This window comes from Macaca thibetana, chromosome 7, assembly GCF_024542745.1.
Source record: "Macaca thibetana thibetana isolate TM-01 chromosome 7, ASM2454274v1, whole genome shotgun sequence".
In the NCBI taxonomy this organism is placed as follows: Eukaryota; Metazoa; Chordata; class Mammalia; order Primates; family Cercopithecidae; genus Macaca; species Macaca thibetana.
In genome coordinates, this window is record NC_065584.1 from 13,552,834 (window position 1) to 13,579,974 (window position 27,141).

At 52.4% G+C, this 27,141-nt stretch overlaps 2 protein-coding genes across 8 annotated transcripts in view; both read right to left on the bottom strand.

The window, feature by feature from the left end:
* Positions 1–27,141, bottom strand: part of IFI27 (interferon alpha inducible protein 27) — a 420,724-nt gene that overhangs the window by 86,933 nt on the left and 306,650 nt on the right. The window lies entirely within an intron of this gene.
* Positions 1–27,141, bottom strand: part of OTUB2 (OTU deubiquitinase, ubiquitin aldehyde binding 2) — a 98,024-nt gene that overhangs the window by 3,898 nt on the left and 66,985 nt on the right. The window contains exons 2-6 of the mRNA XM_050799207.1: positions 18,753–18,930; positions 7,466–7,561; positions 5,863–5,981; positions 974–1,058; positions 229–423 (exon numbers count right to left, since the gene is read on the bottom strand). Coding sequence (XP_050655164.1) covers positions 229–423; positions 974–1,058; positions 5,863–5,981; positions 7,466–7,561; positions 18,753–18,755 — 498 coding nt within the window. The 5' untranslated portion in view covers positions 18,756–18,930. The remainder of the gene's footprint in view (positions 1–228; positions 424–973; positions 1,059–5,862; positions 5,982–7,465; positions 7,562–18,752; positions 18,931–27,141) is intronic.

Sequence of the window (27,141 nt, forward strand, 5' to 3'; positions counted from 1 at the left end):
CCCTTATTTTTCAGATGGGAAATCTCCAGGGAGGGAAGTGCCTTGCTTCAGGCCACACAGCTCAGGCAGCTCAGGTGAGACCTGTCTGCAGCTTGCTGACCTAGCTCTGTTTGAATTGCAAGGGCAGTCGTGACACCCAAGTCCCTTGGCTAGAGATGGGTGCTGCAGTCTGTGGGAGAGGGCCACAGGAGCAGAACCCGGGGCTGGGGCTGAGACCCCAACACCTACATGAGTGCAGAAGTCTTTGATGTCCATCTCCTCATCAATGAAGTGCCGGAAGAAGTCTGCTCGGTTTCTGATGAAGGCCGATGTGAGCAGGCGCAGGAACTGCACGATGTGGTCTGAGGCACTCTGGTCGTTGAACACCTTCAGCAGGCTGGACACTGAGCCGTCTTTCTCTACCAGTTCCACCACACTGTAAAACTGCGCCGCCTGGCCCTCAGCTAGGGAGGCCAAGCGAGCCCCAGCCCTCCCTCTGCATTCTCCCTCCGCTCCCTCCCTCTGCGTGAAGCCCTCGCGTGCATTTTCATTTGTAGATTCTCAGGTTGAAGTAGAAAATCAGTCTGAGATTCTGCCTAAGCTAAGTAACCCAGGGTTAGCAAGACTTTGTAGTTTGTACACTAGGCCAGAGGCACGTCTAGGGAGCGGCAGTTGGGTCTCCCTGCCATGACTACCTGGGTTTGCATTCTCACATGCACACTCAGAGTGGCAAGCGTCAGAGTCCTCGATCCCACCCCTTCACTAATTGGATAGGGAGGCACAAGGTGGAGATGGAATAGGGTGGAGGACGTGCCTCCTCCCAAAGGGAGGGCAGGGCCCTGGGCTCCCTGTGCCCACACACCCCCACAAGCAGGAAGCAACCCTCTGTCCTTCCCCAGCCCGGAGAAGCAGAGCTGTGGGCTGTGCGGGGCTCCAACCAGTGCCCGCTCCTGTCTGCTCTGCCAGTGTGGAAGGAGGGACTAGGTGAACTCACAGCATTGAAGAAGTTTCTGAACTTGTGCTCCTCAAAGCCAGCAGCCAGAAGGTCATTTGGGGTCTGCAGTACGCGTTCTTTGAACCTACAGGGGGGTAGACTGAGTGTTTACAGGGAAACACAGCGAGTGTGCTGTGATTGTCAACTGTGCATCCCCCTCTCAACCCACTGCGCCCACCAACCTCATCTCTAGTCCCCGGGCCCTGGTGACTGAGCTGCATTGTGTGTGTGTGCATGGTAGAAAGACGATATGACAAGGGCGTGTGTGATTTTGCATCTTTTCCAACTCCCTACTCAGTGACCTCATGAGGGCAGCTTGACTCACTCATGGTAATATTGAATACTGACACCACAGCAATCGACTGACAACACACACCAGGCCTCCCGCACGCCCAAAGCCGGCTGTTAAGCATCTGCCAGCACCAAGTCACCCTTGGGGACCCGCTCCACAGGCCTTTGCTCTGTGCATGCTGGGTTGTTCCTCTCTGCACCCACTGCAGGCCCCCTCATGGCACAGCCCCTTTCTGGGACCTGTCCTGGTACCCTCAGGGAGCATGGCAAGAAAGCCTGGGCCTGGGCCTGGCCCTGGCTCCAGGACACTCCAAGTTTAGTGGCAGCAATGAGGTATGGAGGAAGGGCTGCCTCCCACAAGGACCAGGTGAGCGGCCCTGGGTGACTAGCTGGCAGGCGCAGAACACTAAAGCCACACCTAGTTCTCCAGCCCCTTACTTTCCCTAGGAACGGAGACGAGGCTCTCACAGGACCCAAGAGGCAGCAGGTTTCACAAGGGAATACAGAGGCCTGGGCCACCTCAGAAGTTGCTGTGCTCCGGAAAAGCCTAGTGCCTTGTAGGAGGACAGGGGGCCGTGAGGAGGGAGAAGGTGGTGGGTGTGGACGGGAAGCCAGTCTCCTAACTCAGAAGTAGGAGTGTTTGCCTAGACGCCGCTTGCCCCTGGCTGGTCCCGGCATATCTAAGAGTCCTGCCTGGGCCAGGACTAGATTGTCCTGATTGCGGAGTGAGGTGCCTGGATTGGAGGGATGGATCCTGTGCTGACTTCTAGCCGCAGTCCCCTCCAGCCCTGTCAAGTCTCCCTGTGGCTTTTGGCCATAGGCTCCCCTTTGGCACAAGTGTGGATGGTGATGACGCCTTGACTGCAGGGGTGCTGAGGGCGAACGGAGGGCTGCCCGGGAGGATGAGGCCTCCACTGCGATGGTACCTGCTACCTAGGTTTCCCCTCCGGGCCACGGCAAGGATCTGATGGTCAGTGCTGACTAATGCCTCTCGCTCAGGAGCCACCCTCATCAGCACCCCCGTTCTGTCTACAGCTGTGGCCTAGGTGGCCCATGGCCAGAGTACTAGAAGCAGCTCCAGGAAGCAGCTGCAGTCCTCCAGGGCCGCTCCAAGGGCCCGCACCCTCTTCGGACCACTCTGTCCCTGCATGGCCATGAAGTGCACTGCTCTGCTCCCAGCTCTCCTGCCCCTACTCCCACCCCCAAACCTCTGCCTCATTCCACATTCTTTCCTTGCCAGTGACTTGTGGGCCCCTCTGTGCCAGGCACTGGGGACACAGAGATAAGCAGCATGCGGTCACAGGCCCTGTTAGAAGGGGGCAAGCCCCCAGGCCAGGACATGCACCCCCAAGAGGCAAGCCAGGGATGTGGGGAAGGATGGCACTGGGGCTCGGCAGGGGGGCAAGTTCAGACAGCTGGGGCTGCACACAAGCCTGTGTGGGACCTCTGGCAAGTCATTTGACCTCTATGAGGCTCTGTTTGCTCATCTGTAAGATGGGGTAGTAACAGTGGCTGCCCTCAAAGGAAGCACGTGTTCTCCAAGCCTCTGGCACACAGAAGTACTTTGCATACTTCTAGAGCAAGTATGCAAGATCCAGGGCTGGAACAAGCATACTGCTGCAACACGCTTGCTCCAGCCCTGCAGCAGCACTGAGCAGAGAACAAGTGTCTGCCTGGGTGGCTCTGGGCTCGCTGCACACAAGGAGACAGCAGGTTGTGGAGGATGCATGACGCAGACAATCAGAGCTAGCACAGAACACCCCAGTCAGTGTTCCAAGTACTCACGAGTCAATCACTTAATGTCCATGACAGGGCTATGGCCACTGTTCAGCTGGGGAAAGGAGCTACAGAGGAGTGAGTGAAGCAACCTGCCTGGGGCCCGAAGAACCCACAGCCAGGTCAGAGGCAGGGCTACCTAGGCCAAGGCAGCATCAGGCGGCATGTCATGCCTGCAAGCTCTGGTATGTGTGGGATAAATGGGTCCTTGTGCCTAGACCTCAGGGTGGGCAGGCAATGGGGTAGGAGGGGCAGGGGCCTGGTGTGGAGGGCCTTGGTGTCAGGGGTTTCCACTGCTCCTAGAGGTCAGGAGCATATTTCAAGCCTGTGAGTGACATGGTCTCGGTTTTTGTGTAAGAAGATGCAGGCTGAGGAGGGAGGACCGCCTGAGCCCAAGAGTTCGAGGCCAGCCTAGGCAACATAGCAAGACCCATCTCTTAAGAAAAAATAAAGAGAGAAAGAAAATGTTTAAAAAAAGAAAGAGAAAATGCTGGTGGTCTCATGCAGCCTTGTGGTTTGACTTACCACCTGTGTGCCCCGGCTTGCCTGCTGAACGCCAGCCTCATACCTCCAGTGCCCACCAGACACCCCCACTCTATGACTCCTGGACATTTCAGACAGCATCGCAAAACACAGCTCCTGATCTTCCTCAGCCCTCTCTTGCAGCAAACGGCTTCTCCATCCTGCTAACTCTCAGGCCAAATCTCTGGGAACCATCCTTGACTCTGCCATGTCCAACATGTGAGTCAGGCATGAATCCTGTCTTTGCCACCTCCACAGGTGTCTAGACCTGCCCACTTCTTGCCATGCCCACTGCATCCACCTGCTCTCGCCACGGCCATCTCCTCCTCTGGATCTCTCGCCAACCACATCTCCCTGGCCGTGTCTCCGCCCCCATCTGTCCTGCACACAGCAGCCAGCGGGGCAGGTCCCCGTGCTGCACAATCCTTCGGTGGCTCCCGCGTCCTTCAGGCTGAAAGCCAAGGTCCTTAGAAAGGCCTGAGGTGCTATGTGCCCTGCCGCCCTTACCTCTCCAACCCTACTTGAAACAGACAACGCCAGACCTTGCACTCCTCGGCCTCCTTCCTGCTTGATTTTTCCCACAATACTTATCACCATCTGACACCTCAAACATGATACTCATGTACTGTCCATCTTCTCCCATTAGGACGCAAGCCCCACAAGGCAGGGATTTTTGTCTCTCTTGTTCACTGCAGTATCCCCACAGCCTAGAGCAGGGTCTGAGCATGGCACCCGTGTGTGCTGACGAGCAGGGAGACAGGACAGAGGAAAGGTGAACAGAGCACGTGGGCTGGTGCAGAGAGAGATGCAGGCATTGGGCTTGACCAGCATCACCCACTGAGTCCTCACAGTAGCATCCTGAAGTGTGTTATAATGTCCACCTTCCACAGACATGAAAACTGAGGACCAGAGAGGTCAAGTCACTTGCCCAAGGTGGCACAGCAAGTAAGCAAGAGAGTGAGGTCTGACCTCAGAGCCCAGGGCTGCTGCGTGGCACAACTCCAGGGCACATGGGTCATAGGGAAATGACGTTGGGGTCATAATCCCTGCACTGTGCTGCGCTGGTTCCCACAGGGCTCTGAGAAAGTTGGGGAGGGGAATGGCTTGAGATAGCTGACTCTTCATCATAAGGGGCTCTGCCAGTCTGTCACTGGGGAAACAATCTGAACGGTTCAGCCAAGGAATAGATGGCTCAACTTCTACCCTCTTTGAGATCATCTGTATTTTGAACAGGAGATGATGGCCTTAACCTAGTAGTTCTCAACCAGATAGGGTCAACTTTTTTTCCGCCGGAAGGAGATTCTTGGCAGTGTCTGGAGGCAGTTTTGATTGTCATGACTTGGGGAAGGGGTTACTACTAGTATCTCATGGGTGGGGGCCAGGGATGCTGCTAATGAGCCTACAATAGGACAGCCCCCACCATGAGCATGACCTAGCCCACAACATCAGTCATGCCGCTGGTGAGAAACCTGCCTTAGCCAAAGAAGTGCTCTGTGACCCACTGCCCCCCGTACTGTTTCCAGAGGGCATTTGGGTGCGGGTCTCAGATGAGGAGGGCCCACGGCCCTCACCAAAGCCTCTAAGGGCTCTGAGACCCCCAAAGGTTAAGAGCCAGGTGGGTCTCTTAGCTCCTTGCTCCTCAAAGCGTGGTCTGAGGCCCAGCGGCATCAGCATCTCCTGGGAGGCAGTGACGAAAGCAGTCCCGGCTCTGCCCTGCTCCCCCTGAACAGGAATTTGCGTCCTAGCCAGGTCTCAGGGGTTTGTTTGTCTTTGCTTTTTGTATCTTGCTATGGACTAGAGAATCAGGGGCCTTGTACAAATGTTCAGGTATGAGAAACCCTGAACTAGCCGAGATGATAGGGGCAGCTCTGGACACAGACCTTCTCCAGCATGACCTCAGGGCCAGGCCCAGACAGCTGAATGCCTGGCTCACACACACTCCAAACCAAGGTCAACAGGAATTATGCCGAACACCGGGGCAAAGCTTCTTTTTGTTTGTGTTTTCTTTTTTCAGATTGGGTCACGAAGCACCTGCTCCACGCGACTTACCTGGGCTGACCCAGGCCTGTGGTGGAAGCAGAGGCTGGAGGCCTCAGATTCCATCCTCCACCCCTTGGCTGCCTCCAACTCCACCACAGCAGGCAGCTGGGCTCCCCCAACATCAAACGCCTCTGCCAGGCAGCCCTTCAGCTCACTCTCTGGGTTAACCAGCCCGAGTGTAACAAAAACCTCCGAGAGACTTGGGGCTGACCTAGCACAGAGAACATAGCCTTGAGAGCCCAAGGGGCCCCGGCACTCACTTGAAGATCTCCCTGCTCTTCCCCAGCAAGGACTCCAGGTAGGAATAGCCCAAGGCCCTGTAGAAGCAGTTCCCATCCCCTTTGGTCTTGCGGATGGCGGTGAACCTTTTGCTGAGTTCCTGAAGGGGACAGAAAGAAATGTGGGCATTTGCACCAATAATAGCTCTGTGTGGTTTAGGTGCTGGGACTAGCCAGGTGCCCCCCATCTCTCCCAGGAAATGCCTGCTCCCTCCCTTCAGGCTGCTATCCCCTCAGCCTCCCACTCTCATTCATCCCCCTGATATAAAAATACACTGCATTGTCCTGTGTGTCCGTCCCTGCCCCCCGGCAGCCTACAGTCCGGGAGGGAAGATAGATAGTTAGACAGTGGCACTGTGAGGACAGAAGGAGTGCACGGCTGGGTGCCACAGGGCAGTGTCATTGCACTGGCTTTTGGAAGTTGGGGAAGCCTTCCTGGGGGAGCAGCACAGAGAATCGGGAGCCGGCAGAAGTAGGGGTTGGGGGGTTGCATGTGTGAGCAGGGGAGGGAGGGGTAGGCTCCAGCTCCACTCCTAGCAATAAGTAGGTGTCCCTCTGAACTGGCCTGGAATCCCCTTTCCTGCCTCATGGGACTATAAGCAGCGTTTTGACAGCAGAGGATGGTTTTCAAGGGGTCTGGGAGTTCGTGTTCCCCCCATAGCCATGAGAAGGCTCAGAGCTGACTTGGGCCCACCTGAGGCCAGCTGGCAGTGGGGAGGCAGGGACTCTCTGGAGCCCCTGGCTCTTCTCCCAGGAGGGCTCCGGGGGACACGAAAGTCAGCGGGCTGCAGAGCCCAGCTCCTGTCCTGGAAGTGCCCCTGCAGCGGCGTTCCGATCACATGATGCCCACACCACTACCCCTGGCTGCTGATGGACATCTGACCCAAGCTGGACCCATCAGAGTCTCTGAGGATAAGTAACGGGGTCCAGCAATGGTGCTGCGTGTCTGAGAGGAACTCAAAGAGAAGGGCCTGTGGGGCCAGTGCCAGAGCAAGCCTGTCCTGCAGCGAAAGGAAGTCCTGCAGAGTACAGAGAGCAGCCGGGGCCTGCTGCCAGAGGGACAGAGTGGGTACCCAGCTCCTCCGGCTACCCACGGGTCACCGCTCCGTGAGCGATCCCTGCAGCCTTCCCACAAATCCCTTTAGCCTCACTGGAGTACACTTTCCCTCCAAGAGGTCTCCTGGCACAGCAGTTACGAATGTGGCTTGAGACTCGGCTGCCTGGATTTAAATCCCAGCTTGGCCACTCATGAGCTAAATGGCCACAATTTAATTTCTATGCCTCAGTTTCCTCAGCTGTAAAATGGGCGTAATAAAAGTACTTACCTCACAGAGTTGTAGTGAAGTCTCAGTGAGTAAATAAAACATTAGGATAGTGCTAAACTTTTAAACAAAAAATCCTTTTTTTTTTTGGAATGAAAGGATGTATTGCTAAGGCAAATGTCCAACATCGAAATATCCTAGGAATCCTTTCATTTGCCCAGGAACCTGGCCCAAACTATTGGCCTTCAAAGAGGCATCACCTTTACACTCCCAACTCCAGCCTGTTTATTTTAGGATGCTTTTCTCCCTGCCCTCTGCCTCACCTCGATTTTCCTCCGGTAAATCCTGTTTTCAGGATGGTCCCGAAGAATGGATAGAATGTCACATTTTTCTGATATTAGGTTGAAAGATGTTTCACTCTGGAAGATAGGGAAGGAAGAAATACTGTGACAATTTCAAAAGCAACGGATGGGACTCCGCAAGCTGGTGGCCTCTGAACTGCCAGTTACAGACAACAATGAATGGGACCTTCCTACCTTCTCATGCTGGGAGTATGTTACCAACATCCTAGACGCCTGTTGGGATCGCCACATTTCTAGGACAGGGATCGTCAGGGTCAGGGCCATCGTGAAGAGATAGCCCTGGTTATAAGGAAACTCATCTTGTTATTGAAGCCTGATTCATTTCACAGAATGTGTACCTCGAACCTAATGAGCCTTCAGGCTTGAGGATAAGGCCCTTTGTCTCCTTCCGTCCCTCCTCTCTCATTCATGCATTCATTCATTCATTCTTTGATTCATCCAACAATTCCTGAACATCCACATGCCCAGCACTGTGTCACATGCTGGAAATACAGAAGGAGGAACGTCTAGCACTCCCCCACCCACAAGGCTCACAGTCTACAGAGAAAAACAATCAAGATAGGGGGTGATAAGGTCACCAGAAGAGGCCGCACTGTGTGGCACTGGTACACGGAGATGCCAGGGAAGGTGTCAAGAGATTGAGCTCAGGGAGCACAGGGCGGGAGGGCATCTTCATGCACCACCTAGCGGAGAAAGTTTATACTACAACCCAGCTCTAGGTCTAGGTCAATTCCAACCCAGGAAGACAAGCCTCCTACAGGCAGGGTCTCTCCAGGCCTGCGAAGAAATTGGCGGGCCGGGAGGAGGCAACTGCAAAAGGAAGCTTCGGGGTGAAGGAAACTGCAGGAGACACCTCGTTCTAGCAGCCAGCTCCCCGTGGGCCTGGTCTCCGCCTTGTGCTATCTTGTCAGCAGGGCTCAAACAAGCGAGAGCTGCATCTCTAGCCTCCAACCCACCCAAAGCCGCTTTGATTGCAGCATGAACATACTGTGAGAGAAATGGTGTTAAAGCCACTTACAGTTTATAGCTTAAAACAAGTGAGGCTGGCTGCTGTACACAACCAGAGGAGACCATTTTTACGCAATAGAGTACTGTGGATGGTCACTGTTAATTGGGATTTTTGTAAATAGAAATCTAGTTTTCCATCCATTTATCACCATCATTGTTGACATGCAGTTGTAACTGGCCTTTTTCATGTCACATTGGCCACAGTGGCCTTCCCTGGTAGCCTCTCAGCCTCATCGCTGACTAGATAATGATCTCAACCCAATACCATCCTGCTCAGATAGGAGTCCTCTGACGCTACAAACCCCTTTCTTCACCTGAAGAAATAGATCTGGATTTTGGATGATTAGCTTTTTCCAAAGCTCAGCACTCAGAAGCAGAAAGCTGGACCATGAGACTGGATAATGAGGCCTCAATGACTTTTGTTGCTCCTGCCTCCACATGGGACAGACTGTAAACTTCCATCTGGCCCTGACCCTGCATCCAGTATCAGGTCAGGGGCGAAGCTGGGACTGGGCAGGGGTGTTTTTAGGGGGCCTGGATGACAGCTTGTCATACTGTCTGCCATCTTCCATTCACCAAGGGCCTGGCACAGAGCAGGGGGTGAGATATTCTTCAAACAAATGAATAAAAGCTACCTCCTCCATGAAGCCTCCCTGATCTCCTCACCTCATCTGAGTCGGTCCTGGGCTCTCCCTTGAACTTACACTTTATTCCGTTTCTCCCTTTCTGGTGGCACCAAACATGATCTCCCCCAAACATGGGATTCAGGGCAACTTCCCAGAAGAAAGCTTAAAAACAGAGGATGAATCCATTGTCCTAAAGAACTGGATGGGCTGGCCGGGCGCGGTGGCTCATGCCTGTAATCCCAGCACTTTGGGAGGCTGAGGTGGGTGGGTCACAAGATCAGGAGTTCAAGACCAGCCTGGCTAAGATGGCGAAACCTCGTGTCTACTAAAAATACAAAAAAAATTAGCTGGGTGTGGTGGCACGTGCCTGTAATCCCAGCTATTCAGGAGGCTGAGGTAGAGAATTTCTGAAACCTGGGAGGCAGAGGTTGCAGTGAGGCAAGATCGCACCACTGCACTCCTGGGCAACAGAGCAAGACTCTGTCAAAAAAAAAAAAAAAAAAAAGAACTGGATGAAGAATGCTTCCGAAAGTGGAAACAGGGCCTGCAAACACTTGGGGGGTTGGAAGAAGGGATTCTGGATTTTGCTTCTAGAAGCTTCCATGCTGTACCCACCCTTGTTTGCTAAATTAATCCAGCCCCAGACTCCTTCCTTCCTTCTGCCCTGACATCATAGTGCGGGCTGGCAAAGCAACAGGAAAACCATCAGGAGGAATCAGGTAACACTTGGGGGCAGGTGCCGAGGGCTTCTGCCTTATCAGCCGCGACCCGTTTCCTCCCCACTAATGGAATCCCACAACACAATGAAAAATGACTGGGTAAGTCACAACAGTCCTACCTCTTTCCCATTTTCCTAGCTTCCCTTGCAGCGATGGGCAGTCAGGTAGCCGGGGTTGGCCAGCTGGACCCATGAAAAGTCTGCTGGGGACTTCTGGGGAAGCTTTTGGTTTTGGATAAAAGGAACAGAGATGGGAGTGTTTTACTTCTTCCCGCCGTTAGTGCAGATGCAATGTCTACAGCAGCCACCCTGCGAGTGTGAGGCTGAAAGTCAACACATGGAAGATGATCTGGCGATCTGCTACCCTAGGCCCAAGAGGTATGAGGTGATAACAGGTGCCATTATTGTGCACATACTATGTGCTAGGCTCGGGGAGAGAGGCTGACATGTCCCCATTATCTCACTGAATCCTCACAACTACCTCCTGAGATGGGTATTATGCCCATTCTACTGACAAGGTCACGTGCCCTGTGCTAAGAAGCAATTTTAGGCAGATCTATCTGACTCTGAAGCCCATGGAAATTCTACCATGCCAAACTGCTAGGTAGGCAGAACGCAGAGGTCTTGAGGGATCAAGGCTGCTAAACACAAAGGGACATTCCACGCAGGGCAGCCCAGGGCCTTCTTATCAACAGGCCAGGTCCCGACCTCCTGCCCCTGAGGCCTCCCCCAGGAAAGTTCTCCATCCAGCTTCTGATCCTGGGGGCTCAGTGTCCACAACAGAGTTTTCAAGCCCAAGAGATGCTCATCACAGGTGGAACAGGACACGATTTACAGGCAATATCCAGACACGGCGGTAAAATACATCAGTGATATCTGGAAGGAAAGTGATTTGCCTTTCCACTTCCTTCAAGTCTTCTAATCGTGTCAAGGAGAAAGACAGCCTCTAGCATACCTTGAACTCCTTTCTACTTTGCTAGTCTCTCTTCTCCAGATTGGGCAGGCCTCTGACTCGGAGTTTAAAATCATTCCATTTTCATTTGTGTTTTTTCTTTTAACTTAAACCAAGCCAGATTTATTGACTTCAAAGGCAAATTTATAAAAAGTTAACATGTTTTTGTCTATTCTAAATCATGAAAGATTGACATTACTAGCATAATAACAATTGCTAGTTGTACAATTAATTTGGCACTCATAACTGCGTGCTAATACAGCAAATATTCATAGGATTCTGTACGTTTCAGAAAGCAAGCTCGCTCTCTGCTGCCTTGCGTGGATGGTAGGAGGACAAACAGGTAATACTGAAAAGCAAGCGCACCTGCTCTGCACTCATGCACCCTCTGACTTCATTCCAAAGTCTCATTATTTATCTAACAATTTGTTTATACTATATAAAAGTCTTGTTGTTTTTATAGACAGCTGACTTAAAATGGTGGCTTGGGTCTTTTTAAATCATAGATCAAACAGTAGAACAACTATATTTAATACTGCTGGTGTGTGGACTGCCCAAAACCAAAACCAAAATGGCGGAAGGAGGACACAAAATCTGTTACATTTCCTCTGCAGTGTCTGAGAAGGTAATCAACGGAGGAGTGGAATGGATTTAAGCAATTAATCTTCAACATGCAGAGATAAGTACTTCAATGCAGAAAACTGCCATCAACAGTTAAAATGAGGGGGCCTGGCGTGGTGGCTCACGCCTGTAATCCCAGCACTTTGGGAGGCCAAGGCAGACAGGTCACAAGGTCAGGAGATCGAGACCATCCTGGCTAACACGGTGAAACCCCGTCTCTACTAAAAATACAAAAAATTAGCTGGATGTGGTGGCGGGTGCCTGTAGTCCCAGCTACTTGAGAGGCTGAGGCAGGAGAATGGCGTGAACCCAGAAGGTGGAGCTTGCAGTGAGCCGAGATCATGCCACTGCACTCCAGGCTGGGCGACAGAGCGATACTCCATTTCAAAAAACAAACAAACAAACAAACAAAACCAGTTAAAATGAGGAATATTTAAAGGTGGATTAGGAACGAGGGTGGCACCTATGCCAGGAAAGTCAAGTTAGGTTTCCACTTGCTCTATTAACATAAACTTTGCATTTTTGACAAATCTACTTAAGCTCTTTAAAATAGCCAAGTTAAGGGAAAATATTACATAGGGCCGGGTGCGGTGGCTCACATCTGTAATCCCAGCACTTTGGGAGGTCGGGGCAGGCGGATCACAAGATCAGGAGTTCAAGATCATCCTGGCCAAAATGGCGAAACCCCGTTTCTACTAAAAATTCAAAAATGAGCCAGGCATGGTGGTGGGCACCTGTAGTCCCAGCTACTTGGGAGGCTGAGGTAGGAAAATTACTTGAACCCAGACGGCAGAGGTTGCAGTGAACCGTGACCACCGGACCACTGCACTCCAGCCTGTGCGACAGACCTCATCTCAGAAAAAAAAAAAAAAAAAGAAAAGAAAAGAAAAGAAAATACTACGTAGCGATTCAGAGCCCTCTCAGCTCCTAAGAGCTGAGCTCACCATACTCTCAGGACATGCTGTGGAAACCAGCCTCAGGAAGGTATTTTTTCAGGTTTTGGTCCCCTTCATCCCTGATCCCTATTTCCCTTCCTCCATCCCCCCTTGCCTCTATAGGTAGTTTCTATGGCATGTCTTTCTAGATATATTTGTTTTTTATTATGATTATGGTAAAACATACATAGCCTAAACTTTATTATTTTTATCCATTTTTAAGTACACAGTTCATTGGCATTAAGTACATTCACACAAGAGTGCAACCATCGCCACCATCCATCCCCAGAACTTTTAATCTTCCCAAACTGAAACTCCCATACCCATTTTTTTTCTTCCACGTACTTATGATGAATCTCTACTCATTAAACACTAACTCCCCATCCCCTTGCCCCCAGTCTCTGGCGACCACCTTTCTACTTTTCTGTCTCTAATGAATTTGACTACTCTAGGTACCTCGTATAAATGAAATGCATCTGCCTTTAAAAAAAATACAGACTTGTAAGTATGCGTGCCTTTTAAGTTTGCATAATATTAGTCTATAGATATTCTGGAGATTTTTTTCCCTTTACTCCACACTATTTAAGAGCTACCCCTGCTTACAAATGTCTCACGGGTGGGCTACCTCCATCTGCAGGTGCAGGTGATGGAACCTTGGGCTAGCTCCAGGGCCCCAGGGGTCCCAGATGTGCTTATTAGGGGACCTAGGGACAAGTGGATTCTCACTTTGGCCCTTTGAGTCCCCACCTGGCACCTCCAGAATGATCCAACTCCACCCAAGTTGGTCCCCTGCCACTCCCCACTGGCAGGGCCCTGGCCACACCCCTGGCAAGACCAGAGACTCAAGCTCCTGGGAGAACCCCAGGCACACCCTCGATTTACTAGCCCATAAATCAGGCATGAGGCTTGACCTGGCTGGCTCTCATTTGTAATTGCTTTTTAAATCATGGCGGAAAATTTCCAGGATGTTATGGAGAAAGGACAGGCCACATCTTGACAATGTCCTGTCAGACCTAATTAGGCCACCTAAAAGGACTTTAGCCCTTTAATTGCTGGTTTGCGAGTAGATGCTAATTAATTAAGTCAGATAGCACTGCGGCTTGGAAACAGATTTAGCAGCTTGCGTTGAGGAATATATTTCAAAGTGAGAAAAGGATGTTCTTTAATCACTGCTTTTCCCCAGTAACCCTGGGAACTAACAGAAAGCGCTAGGACGTGGGCTTGGTGTTCAGACTGGCTTTGAGTCTTTGGTGGGAGACGGTATTACATCTGTCTGCTGGTCCTTCCTCCTACATCCCTGGAACACCGGCTGAGATGAAAGAGCCAGGGTATAAACTCCCACCATGATGCTGGAGAGCTTGCCCTTGATACCCCATCCCTAATCCATGGACCAAGCCGTACCTCCAAATTTAGGGAAAGTACAAGTCCCCACTTTCCTCTGGTTTTCCCTCCCAAGCCTCTGTATATACCTGAAACCTGCCCACATAACCCAAGGACTCCTCAAGCAGCCCGCAGCCATGGGCCCAGCACTGTGGACTGCTCCAGGGGCTGGAGGAAATGTCCCTTCAGATGTGTACTCAGGGGTATGATATATGACATATGTATGCATGCAGTGCTCAACGTTGTTGTTTTTTTGGTTTTGAGATGGGATCTCACTGTGTTGCCCAGGCTGGTCTCAAACTCCTGGGCTCAAGCAATCCTCCCACCTTGGCCTCCCAAAATGCTGGGATTACAGGCATGAGCACCTGGCCTCAGAGGTTTTGTATTGATGAGGTGAGCGATGATAAATGTTTGGAAGCCATGGATTTAGGGGCAGCCAAGTGCCCTGAGTTTCCCGTGGCTGCTGTAACAAATGCGCACAAATGTAGTGTCTCAAAACAACACAAATTTATGATCTGACAGTGCTGGAGGTCACAAATCCGAAAGGAGTGTTGCTGGCCTAAAGCAAGATAGCGACAGAGCTGCGTTCCTTCTGTGGGCTCTAGGGGAGAATCTGTTTTCTTCTTCAGTTTCTAGAGGCTCCCAGGTTTCCTGGCTTACGCACCCGCCCCCCTCCCCCCACATTACTCTGCCTTGCTCTCATAAGGACACTTGTGATTATGTCATTGCGCCCACCTGGATAACTCAGAATCCTTAACTGAATCCCATCTGCCAAGCCCCTCTCGCCACGGTAACATAGTCCCAGGTTGTGGGGATTAGGACGTGGACATCACTGGGACCATTGCTCAGGCTTCTACATGTCCCTTGTCTGCTGCTCCACTAAGAAAAGTGACAAGACCCTGCAATGAGGCTTCACCCCCTGGGTCAGTTCTTGGTTGGCTTTGCAGAGCCCCTGACCTGGGCCCTGGCCTTCCCTCTTAGAATATGCCTGAACTCATACAGCATCCTCCCAACAGACCCTCACAGCTTCCTCTCTGGGCCTGACCTCTCCCTAGAGCTCTGACTCCACAGCCACTCGCCACTCAGAAGTCTGAGAACATTACTGAATTAGCATGTCCCTGACTGCTCTCCTGCCCACCTCGCCCCCCACCCCCCACAGGCTTCTCCAGCTCCCCAGAATGCCCCTCCATCCAGGCAGAGCTCACGCTGAGACCCAGAGGTGCTTCTCCACTCCTCTCTCCTCAACCTCCCCATTGGTCCAAGCTGCCATCATCTCCCCCCAGGGAGGCTGCACCAGCATCTGCCCAAGGACCTCCTGGCTTCCACTCCTGCCCCCATCCCAGTCCATTCTCCACAAGTAGCCGATACAAGCTGCTTAGCCAGCAAGGGCGTGCCTTCCTCCACGCCCTCCAGTGGACTCCCTCACTTAGGCCAAGACTCAATCTTTTGACAATGACCTCCCAGCTCTGACCCCATGTGGCCCTCTCTGTGTTCCTTCACAAGACACACTCATTCTTACCTCAGGGCCTTTGCGCGGCTGCTCCTTCGACCTGGATTCTTCCTCTGCCTTTCCCAAGATGCAGGTGGAGTCACCTCCTCAGAAAGGCCTTCCCTTGCCCCTCCCCATCCCTCTCACCTTTATTTCTTCAGGGCATGATCTAATAGGCTCGCCTGTTTACCCGCGTGCTGCACGGCTCCCTCCACTGCAATGCCAATTCCATGAGCGCAGGGACTTTGTCTGCCTGTCAATGCTGGCTTCTCAGTGCCTGGCACACAGCCATGTTCCAGAAATGTATACTGAGTGTTATGGGTTGAACTGTGTCCCCCCCACCAAAATTCATATGTTGAATTCCTAATCCTTGGTACCTTAGAATGGGATCTTATTTGGAAACAGGGTCATTGCAGATGTAATTAGCTGAGATGAGGTCATGCTGGAGTAGGGTGGGCCTCTAATCCAACTGGTATCCTTATAAAAAGAGGAAATTAGGACACAGACCTGCATACAGGAAGCACACCCCATGAAGATCAGAGTTCTACAACCACAAGCCAAGAGCTACCAGAAGCTTGCAGGGAGGCCTGGAACAGAACCTTCCCTAGCGCCTTCAAAGGGAGCATGGCCCTGCTGACACCTTGATCTTCAGCTTCCAGCCTCCAGCACTGTAAGAATCCATTTCTGTTGCTCTACACCACAGTTTGTGGTACTTTGTAATGGCAGCCTGGGAAGCTCACACACTGCATGAATGAATAGACAGATGCATGCACGGGACTAACCAGGCTCTGACTCCAGCCTGGCTACCTCCAACCCTGTGTCCACTTCATTGTCAGAGAGATCGTCCAAGTCAACCATCTCTCACTTGTCAAAAATATGTTATGGTTTCCCTCTTATTGGTGGAATAAAACCCAAACCCCATAGCACAAGTGAGGCCCTGCACAGAACATCCTGATCCCACCGAATTTTCCAGACTCAATTTCCCTGCCTCCCTCAATCTCCTTGCATCTTCAGAGGCTGTTTACCTTTCCCCATTCTTGACCATGCTTCAAAGCCTGATAGCCCACTTTCCCCCCGCACCCACCAGAAGGAATGTACCCTTCCCAAATCCTTCTTGAACACTCATATACATCCTTCAACTCAGCTCAAAAGACCTCCTCCAGCTCAAAAGACCTCCTCTGCAGAACCTTCCAACACCCCCACTCCCTCAGAGCATATTGACCTCTCACTGTGCTCCCAAAGTCCTTAGGCCTCTTAGGCCATGACCTGTAGCTCAGACACTGCTTGTGTCCAGCTGTCTTGGCCAGCAGGCAGTGAGGTCCTAGAGCGGGCGGGCACCTTGTCTTTCTCATTAGTGTCACAGTGCCCAGCACAGGCCTGACAAAGGCGCCCACTGGGGACCTGTTTGACAAATAACAGAACAAAGCACAATAGGCCCCTGTGGTTTTCCTGCTTATGTCTGATTCATTCATTCGCCAAACATGAAATGCACCTTGAATGCATGAGACTCCTCGCTATTTGCACTCCCTGCCAGAGGCCTGGTCCTTGTCTCACCCCTACCTTCCCAAGGGGCTTTGTGTCTTCCACGGGGGGCCCTTCCTCAAGCTTAGCCCAGTGATGTAGAAACAGGAAAGCAAAGAAGATGCTGTATTTTCCAAGGATATTCCTTCTGTCACACACACACACTCACCACCATCCACACAATGCAGGTTCAACATAAAAACCCACCATGCAGTATAGGGCCCAGTATGGTCCCCACATGCAGTAGGTGCTCAATAAATGCCACGTGAAGGGAAGGGAACAGACAGACCCTGCACTGCCTCCAACCCTGTGATTCCCAGACAGACACCCTATTTTAGTGGGTTAATCACTTCATCCATTGCCAAGGCACTCAAGCCCCCGGTGAGGTGTGAGGGCTTTGGACCCCACCTGCCCTCTAACTTCCAGTCTCCTGAGTTAGGGCACATAGGGGGCAGAGTGAGCGGCCTCACTGCATGGCACAAAGAGCGGCTACCGCCTCTGCTGTGCTCTCAGCTGCCGAGTGGTGGCCAGAGGGCATGCCAGCCTCCAGCTCCCGGGTGGCTAAGCCCATCATTACCCCAGCTCCATCCCTCCCTGGTGGGTGATGCAGAAACACCTGGGCTGCCTTCCAGGAGCAGCTCAACCAGGTAAACCCTTGGGCACCAAGTGGAAGCAGGAAGCTGGTGCTTCCAGATGCCCCAGAGGCCCCCAGCTACGCCCCAAGCTGGCTTGGCAAGGACAGTCCCAGCTCGAGTGCCCTGGCTGCCTATGCCACACCCAGATCATGCCAGGCCATGACCAGGCTTTGACCCATGCCCCAGCCTGGCAGCATCTTGCTGCGGTGACCCATTTTCCTGCCCAGTCATAGGAGAGAGGAGGCTAAGCTTGAAGAACCAGGCATCTGTGCACACCCATTTCCAGGACTCTGTTGTCACAGGAAAAGCTCCAGCTAATCATCTCACATGGTTCTCACAGCAGCCCATTACAGATGTGCAAAACGGTGCTGAGGGGGAGAGTGGACCAACCAAAGCCTCTTTGCTTTCCAGGAGGTGGAAGTGAGACTTGAACCTGGGGCTGTGTGGCCCCGACTCAAGCCACTCAGCCCTCACTCCACAGGCTCCCCCCTGCTCAGGGTTGAAGGGTCTTAGGCAGCCATCCCACCCAGTCCCCTGCAGGATGCCTGACCCCATGGCAACCTGGAAGGTGAGCTGATGTAACACAAAGAGTACTGAACTGAGAGTCCAGAGGCCTGGGTTCAAGTCCCAGGACCACCACTATCAGTACCAGCCCTTCCCTGTCTGACCTCAGTTTCCCCACCTGCCCAAGCCCAGGGTTAGCCTGGCTCAGAGGGTCTCTGGGCCCCGTTCTGTGCAGACAGGACTCTCCATCAGGGATTCCTGAGTATTTTCTTTTCCCCGACCCCTAACTCATGTGCCTCACAACTTAAGGCAACCTCTCCACGTGGGTCCCGACTCCAAAAATGGAGACGGACTAGTCGCCCGCAGGGACAGACGATCTGGTCCCCTGTGCAACTCCTAGATCCCCTCGTGGGGTTGGGGCAGGGGCCAGGAGTGGGTTGGTCTTTGACGGCTGAGCCCTCGGGTGGGAGGGGCCGTGGACTGCTGACTGGGGGGCTACTTAACAAAGAGGAGGCGACCCATAGCGCTGCAGCCTCCCTGTCCCTGCTTCCGTCGAGGGCGCCCACCCAGCGCCGTCGAGGCGGCGCCCAGGGCCAACTGGGGCGGACACGCTGGGGGCGGGGACTCGGGGCCGAGCTGGACCTCCTCAGCTGCACGTCCACGGGGGACAGCGGGGCGCGACCTGGCCCCCAGTATCCGTCCGGACTCCGTATTTCAGGGGTTCGGAACGCGGCGGGGGTGGTCTGGGGGCTGAGCCTCGCGTCCAACCCCCGTCCCGCAGGTGCACCCGCTCCGACAGCGACCCCGCCCACCGCGCCCCCTGCCAGCTCCCCGTTCGCGATCCCCCACGATCACTGACCATAGTGACCGGAGCCGCCAGGCCAGGTCCCGCCCCAGCGAGGAGCGATCCGGTGCGGGAGTGCCGCGGGAGGCGCGGGCGGGCTCCGCCGCTGGTTCGGTGGCGGGGACCTCGAGGGCGTGGGGGCGGCGGAGAATACACCCGACCACTCCGCAAACCAAAGGTTAGACCTCCACTGTGTCCCAGGAAGACACACGCCCCGCAATTGACGTCTCAGGCGGGCAATCAGGAGCCGGGATGCAGGACGTCATAGAAAGTGGGTGGGACTTCACGCGCCTTCAGCCTATGCTTTAGGGACCATTTGACAGGATGCCTCCCCTTTTTAAAGACACAGAAAGCTTTTAACTAGCAGAGGAGTTAGCTCAACCCAGAAAGACAGGTCCTCGTTTGCAAAGGCTGAAGGGCTTTTGCGCAAACCTAAAATTGGAGTCTTCTGAAGGATTAGCTGGCCCTCATTAATTCATAAACAAGGTCACATAAGTATAGTTTGCACAAGATCAGAGGATAGGCGCTTAGGGAACACGTGTCCAATAACATTAAGTATGGCTTCTACATAATATTTTACCCTCTTCTAACTCATGAATCAGTAGGTTGCCACGCACCCAGTTAATGTTTGTTGAATGAATGAATGTCCAGGATCGTTGACTCTGTGGCTCTGGAATTGTAGGGATATCCGTGAACCATGTCTAGATGACTCATCTTGCCTACAAGCTCATTATTAATGGACATCAAAATAGGAATATTTATCATTCAAAGATTCATTCACCAGCCCTTGAGTCCTGGAGGAGCTGCTTTGGGTGTAGTAGGGAGAGTTTGTAGGGAAGGGGGGCTCAGTGCATTGCATGCATCCACTTCACAATATTAATATTTCCAGGAGTGTGTATTGAGCAATTCCCCTTCCTGCTGCTGCCCCGCCCCTCCCCGCCGCCACAACTCTTACTCTGTAAGTCCCAGGCACGAGGCTAGGCTCTGGGCATACAGACATCTGAGTCTTCCAAGCATGTATCATGACCTGGGTAGGGAGTGTGGGGTCAATGGAGGCTCAAGGAGCAGTAACAATAGCATCTAACTTTTTACAGTTATTTATACAGTTATGCAGAACACCTACTATGTATCAGGTGCTATCCTGAACCCTCCACATATACAGAAGTATCTTGCTTAATTTCCTCACAACTGGTTTATGGGGGTAGGTCCTGTTATTATTATCCCTATTTCACAGATGAGGAAACATTACAGAGAGTTTAAGTTCCTTGCGTAAGTCACATAGCACTCAAGTGGGATTCAGTCCCAGGCAGTGTGACTCCAGAGCTGGTTTCCAATTCACTCTGCACGTGACTACAGGGGCTGTGTTACCTGCCCCCACCCCGACCCCCGTTTGTTTTCAGGGGGTTTCTCCTCTTTGTTTTTTACAGCCAAGAAAGCCAGAGAGGTGACAGGAGCAGCCCAGTGCTGCTGAGCTAAGAAGTGGCCTGGCTGGGCTGGATCCCCAGACTTCTGACTCCCCAGCCAGTGCTCATTCCAAGGCATGTTATCTTCCCTCTGCGGAGGAATGACTGAGCCAGGTTCCATGGCATCTGGGTGAGGGACATGGGTGAAGAGTCTCTTCAGCCAAGGTTTTGATGAGCCCTCAAGTTGGGCTGCACTGGGCCCACTCTCAGCCCTTCCTCGGGCCCCAGCAGTTCCCCAGCCAGCATGGAAGTGTGGAAGGAGCACTGGGCTGGAGTCTATGAGGAAGTCTGGGCCCCTGGGCTCTGCCACTCACTGCTGTGTGACCCCAGGCAACGCCCAGACCCTCTCTGGTCTTCTGGTTCCTCACTCAGTGAGAGGGTTGGACAATCTGGGTGGTTAAAAATGTTTTGTTTTGTTTTAGTATTTGTAGTAATGAAGGCTTTAAACACACACATACACACACACAATCTTACAAGAATTACAAGAATCTCAATGTATGCATAACAAAGTATTTCCTCAAATTTAGCTCAATTAGCAGGGAAAATGTAATTTCCTTAGTCTAACTAATCAGGATTCTTTGTAAGCTCTCTAAATCCTGGTAAGAAGAGTAAAAAGTTGCAGAAGGGTTCAGTGGGTTTTCAAGCTGGGTCCGCATTGAAAATGTGGACGGCATCTTTAGGGGCTGCCCATGGCAGGGGATCCATGTGATCTGTCTGGAATGAATTTGCTCCTTTCTTCCTGCACCCCTTCTCCCTGTTGTCCAGGTGTCTGGGTTGAGGGATTGGGGAATGGCGGCTGTGGCTTCACAAGTCCAGAGAAGCAGGAGGCTTTGGGTGTCCTGTCTTCCAGCAAAGGAGCTGCATACCTGAGTGCTGGATACCCCAGATTTGGGGGCTGGGTTCTGCTGCCCATGCCACTCATGGTCTGGCCCTTCTCAGCCTGGTCAGACCCAGAGAGCTCTCCCAGGTTGACATCATCCCATTCTCTGTAATATGGCCCTAGCCCACCTTTCTCACCTTCTCTCCCTGACTTCCCCACTTGTCCAATAATACATGAGTTTACAGGGTTGGCTTTGAGGGCCGGGAAACTTCCTCGTGCTTTTGCACCTCTACACACCTTTGCTCCTCCTGGAATGTCCACTTGTCAGATATCACCTGTCCTTCAAATCCTGGGTCCTGGTCCATGAAGCCTTCCCGGATTGCCCGGATGGTCATGAATCTCTTTGAATCTCCTCAGTATGTCTGTCCTCCTTTAGTGCTGATCCTTTGCTATTGGGATTTGGAGGGAGCGGTAGGCCATAGTAATTATGAGTGTGGGCAGCGGAGTCAAGTATGCTTATGTCACCCTTTCCATGACATTACTCCTTGAGCAAGTCACACCCCTCTGGGCCTTGGTTTCCTCGACTGTAAAGTGTGAGTGTTCATTCCTATCTCAAAGATTACATGAGATGATCGTGAAAAGCACTAACATTGTACTTGACATTCAGTAAGTGCTTAATAAATGTGGGCTTTGCCTGGTGGCTTTTCGAGCCTGAGTCTCCTTCCTCCTGGTGTGACTAAGCCTACAGGGGACTAGGTCACCATGAGGCCTGAGACTCGCGGCTTCTGTTAGCTGGTATAGATTTGTGTGTGACAGGGAGGAGCCCCACCAAGGATGGTGTCTGGGTGCCTGAAAAGGGGGTTGTCTACCATTCTCCTAGATCAATGGAATGGAGCTATGACGGAGGGGTTTCAGGCAGCCACACCATGCTGGCAAGAGCGGCCATTTTCCTGACGCTGGTTACGTTGTGCAGTTTTATTCACTTGACAACGCCTTCCCCACCCCGCCAGCTGCGGGCAGGGTGCTTGGTAGGAAGACCAGGCCCCCAGGATGTAAAGCACTTCACCTCCAAGCAGAGCGCAGGCTTGACTCAGACTTTGAATTTCCTCTGCTGGGTGTGTCAACATTCTCCTCCTGCAGCCTTGATCTGGAAAACTTGTTGAGATACAAATTCAGGTGTTGTTTCACTGCTGGGAAAGATCAGAAAGAAGAAGAGGTAGAACAAGCCCTCCGATCACTCCTCCCATGCCTCAGTCCCAGGGAGCAGAGTTGGGGGCTGGCCCTGGAGCCAATGGCTGTCCTGGCTCCCACCCCCAAGGGCAAAGGTGAGAAAGAGGCTTTTGTTTTTGAGAAAAGAGGATCATTCTAGGAAGAACAGTGGATTGGGGAGATTAGGGAATGGGGAGGTGGATCCAGCTGAGTAGGGAGAAGTTTCTGGAACCCAGGAAGGGCAGAAGCAGGTGTTCTAGGACAGAGGAGACTCGTAGTGCAGTATGGTGACTCCTCACTCACAAGCCACTTGTTGGATCCTGCGAGGACAAGCCTGTATTGAGTAAAGGAACTCGGGTCCCTGGCCTGGCGGGGACTCCTTTGTCCCTCCCTTAGAAGCACGTTTTGGGTAAGGGGTGTAGCAACAAGGCAAAAGGCATTCATTCAACATTCCACAAAGAGTTACTGGACATCAACTATGTGCCAGGCACCCACTGCACATCACTGCATGAAACTGACGGAAGTCCCGGCTGTCACTCAGCTTATATCCTCCTGGGGAAATAACCCCCAATTGTTCTGCACTAAGTTGCCCCAGACCATGCCACCCCAATGGGGTTGGGGGTGAAGATGGGGAGGGAGTTCCCCCAAATAACTGAGAGTTAATTTTCCACTAGCCCAGGGATACAGGATATACAGTGAGTTCGTTTTTGAGAGGAGAAACATAAGAACTGTGGGATTTCTTGAACCCGCAGAAAGGGTCCCAGAGGAGGCATGAATGGCTTTTCAAGTGTGAGGCAAGAAAATCGGGAGGAGAAGTCATTTTATAAGGCCGGGTTAGGACCATGGCATAACCCCCTCTTCAGTTTACACACAGCCCCAGGAGGGTAATAGATGGGCCCGTTTTCCAGCCAATCACCCCTTTGTGGGTTTCCCCAGGGCCTGGGTTTTGAAAACTAGCATTTCTCAGCTCACATGGCAAATGCTTGTAACCCATCCAGCCTCCTGGGCTGGGCAGGAAACCATCTCTAGTTTCTATGGGAGAAGGTGCATTTGCTGTGGTTTTCAGAAAGGCCAAGGCCAGTAGTAGGAGGTCCCCAGACTTGGAGAAAGCGGCCTGTTCCTGCCCTGTCCTCGCTCCCTGTGGTAGGCACAGAAAGCCCAGCTCCCAAAGGCAGCTGGAACACATTCTAGCGACGAGCCCTTGGGAAGGTTATGTGACTTCTGTGGTCAGTAGCCTCTAAATGGTTCCCAGGGACTACCCACCCCCTCTATCTCCTGTGTTCAAGCCCTTGGGTAATCTCTTCCTTTGAGTGTGGGCTGGACCTGGTGGCTTGCTTCTAACCAATACAGCACAGCAAAGTGATGGGCGGCCATTTCTGAGATTAGGACTCCCAAAGCCTGTGGCTTCCAGCTTGCTGGCTCACCCTCACTCCCTCAATTGTTAGGAGCTGCTCCATGGAAAGATTCACAGGGCCAGGAGCCGAGGGAGACCCCCTACCAACAGTTGGCAAAGAACTGAGGCCTTCAAACAGCCAGGGAGGAACCTCATCTGCCAATGGCTGTGTGAGTGAGCTTGGGAGCTGATTGTCCCTGGTCGAGCCTTCAGGTGAGACTGCAGCCCTGGGTAACAGTTTGAGCAAAGCCTCTGGAAAGACCCAGAGCCAAAGGACCCTTCTCAGCCATGACCAGATCCCTGGCCCATAGGAATAAGATAATAAATGGTCATTGTTCTGCTAAGCTTTGGGATAATTTGTTAGGCCTCATTAGATGACTAACACAGCCTCTCTTATTCCCAGACTCAGTCGGTTCCTCTATGGCACGGGTTAATGACACATCTCTAGGTGATTGTGTGGATGAACACAGCCTTGGGGACACCTCCCCAAGCTCCCACTGGAGGCGGAGTAGATATTCTACAGCACATTCCTCCCCACTGCTCTAGTTGCACAAATCAATGTCTAATTGCAAATTATGGCAAGTGCTGGGGAAGAAGAGAGCAGGGAGCTGTAGAGCAGATGAGCAAGGGCCTGGCCTGTCTAGCGGGGAGGGAAGGCTTCTCAGAGGAGGTGAGTTTTGAGCTGAGGTCTAAGGATGAGTTGGAAGAGGCTTCATTTGTCCTCTTCCCTGTCCCCACCCTGATAGTCTCTTCCTTAGCACTTTGCTATTTCCCATCCTAGCATTTCTCACAGTTCATGATTATTCCCGTGCATCTGTCTACCTGTTAGATAATAAGCTCCAAGAGGGCAAGAACTAGGTCACCACAGTACACTGGGTGCCTAGCACAGTGCCAGGCACGTAGCAGGCACTCAGGAAAAAATGCCCTGAATGAGTGGGAGTAGGCAAGGGCTAAAGGGACAACACTGCAGTTAGTTAGGACAGCATCAGTGAACCTCCTGAAAAGGAGCCTGGTGAATTCTAGCAACCGGGAGGGGCCAGCCTGGCTGGAGCACAGGAATAAAGGGGGAAAGGGAGTGCTTCGTATCAGGCTGGAGAGGTGGCCAGGGCCATGCAGGCTTTGTAGGCATTGGAAAATGGGTTGACATGTGGGCAATAGGGAGCCATGGAAGGGGCAGGAGGGAGGGTGGGCATGACCAAATGTGTTTCTTTGAGGGATTGCTGGGGTTGCGGTGAGGAGACTGGGTTTGAGAGGGCAAGAGTGGAAGCAGAAAACCAGGAAAGAGGCTGCTGTAGTGGTCCAGGCCAGAGATGGGCGTGGCCAGGTCCAGGTAGGGCACAGAGACGGGGAAAAGTGGAAAAGTGTCCAAGAGCAGGAGGGGACATGGACAGGGCTTGGTGGTGGGCTGGATGTGGAGCTGCAGGAGAGAGGGGGCCCGCCTGTCTGGCTGGATGGGGCAACCGGACACCAGTGCAGCTCAGCCTCCATTAGACGGAGCAGAGCGCAGTGCCTGAGGGAATTCCCCAAATAACATCTCCCAGAACATAAAAAATGGAAAAGTTCGAGGCTTTGTGATTTCTAGAAATGCTCCAGGCCCCTGGAGAGCAAAGCTCAGAAAAACTTGGGCTTGGAGTGGTTGGTGAAAACTTACAGGAGCCTGTGTTTACAGATAGTGGAGGCTTGTGTGGGGTGAGGGCAGCTACTCCACAGAGGTCCCAGGTCTCCGAGCTCTGCCAGGTGGAACTTGAAGTGCAGCTTCCTGGATAATTTATTTTACTGTGAGATTGTTACAGGCACAACATGAAACTGCAAGGAAATCCTGTGCTTCCCCTCCGGCCTCTGCGCCAGTGCCCTGCAGGTCCAAGTTCGCTCTCCTTTGCCCTTAGGGATGTTGGGGGAAAGTTTGAGAAGCATTGATCAGGAAAAGCATCCTAGCCTTAAGGTCAGCCAGACTTGGGTTCTGCTGCCTGTTTGCTGTGTGACCTTGAACTAATTAGTGTCTCCCTCTGAGCCCGGGCATCGGTGATGGTTGCCCTTGAAAACACCGGCCTTTCCTCTCAAACTGGATTTTCAACTCTCACAATTCTTACCTTTATAGCATTCACTGGAAGAAAATTAAAGTTTGTTCATCTTCTAGGTAGCAGCATCTTGCCTGAAATAATTTCTTATGGGTGCTCACAGGAAATAGAAAAACTGAAATCAATCACGCAGAAACGAATAATTATGGAGGACTCCCCAAACCATATCCAGTGCAGGATGTGACAGTAAAATTTAAATGGTTAGAGGTCTTCTATCAACTTTTTGAAATCTTTTTTATTTTTTTTTGAGACAGAGTCTCGCTCTGTCGCCCAGGCTGGAGTGCGGTGGCGTGATCTCAGCTCACTGCAAGCTCCGCCTCCCAGATTCACGCCATTCTCCTGCCTCAGCCTCCCAAGTAGTTGGGACGACAGGCGCCCGCCACCACGCCCGGCTCATTTTTTGTATTTTTTTAAAGTAGAGATGGGGTTTCACCGTGTTAGCCAGGATGGTCTCGATCTCCTGACCTTGTGACCCGCCCGCCTCGGCCTCCCAAAGTGCTGGGATTACAGGCGTGAGCCACTGTGCCCAGCCTTGAAATCCTTTCAATGATGTGCTACACTGCTCTATGTGAAAGAAAAGAAAGTTAGAGAGCTCTCGACCTCACCCCCTCATCAGTCAATTTTATAGCTATCATGAGATCTTATTTTTTTTTTTTTTTTTTTTTTTGAGACGGAGTCTCGCTCTGTAGCCCAGGCTGGAGTGCAGTGGCCGGATCTCAGCTCACTGCAAGCTCCGCCTCCCGGGTTCCCGCCATTCTCCGGCCTCAGCCTCCCGAGTAGCTGGGACTACAGGCGCTGCCACCTCGCCCGGCTATTTTTTGTATTTCTTAGTAGAGACGGGGTTTCACCGTGTTAGCCAGGATGGTCTCGATCTCCTGACCTCGTGATCCGCCCATCTCGGCCTCCCAAAGTGCTGGGATTACAGGCTTGAGCCACCGCGCCCGGCCGAGATCTTATTTTTAGTCAAAGCTTCCCAAATCCATTCTCTCGAGTTGGTTATAATCTATCCAGCCACTGTGCATAATCTAGGAACGGACAGTAATTTAAATATACGCACACACACACAAACACACCGCCCCAGGGTGCCCATCCTGTTTTTCTAGCCCTTCCCATCCCAATTCCATGTTAAAGGTCAGTAGGGCCGGGGGGTCTGAGGGCCCCATGGGCCTGTTTGGCTGCACTCAGCCCAGGATGAGTCCTGCTGGCTCCCAGGAGACAGACGCCGTCCTTGGCTCGGCTCATGAGTCTTCTCCCTCCATATTCCTTGGCAGCAGCCCAGGGTGACCGGTGACAGAAATCCTGTGATTGATGATGCTGTGGAGGCTGGGCGAGGGAACTCTTTCCCCAGTAATTCCCCTAGAAAACTCATGGGCACTTGGCCGGCTTTGCAGGGCTCCACCGAGGGGTGCTGGAGAGGCAGCTCATCCCGGGAGGTGGGGTG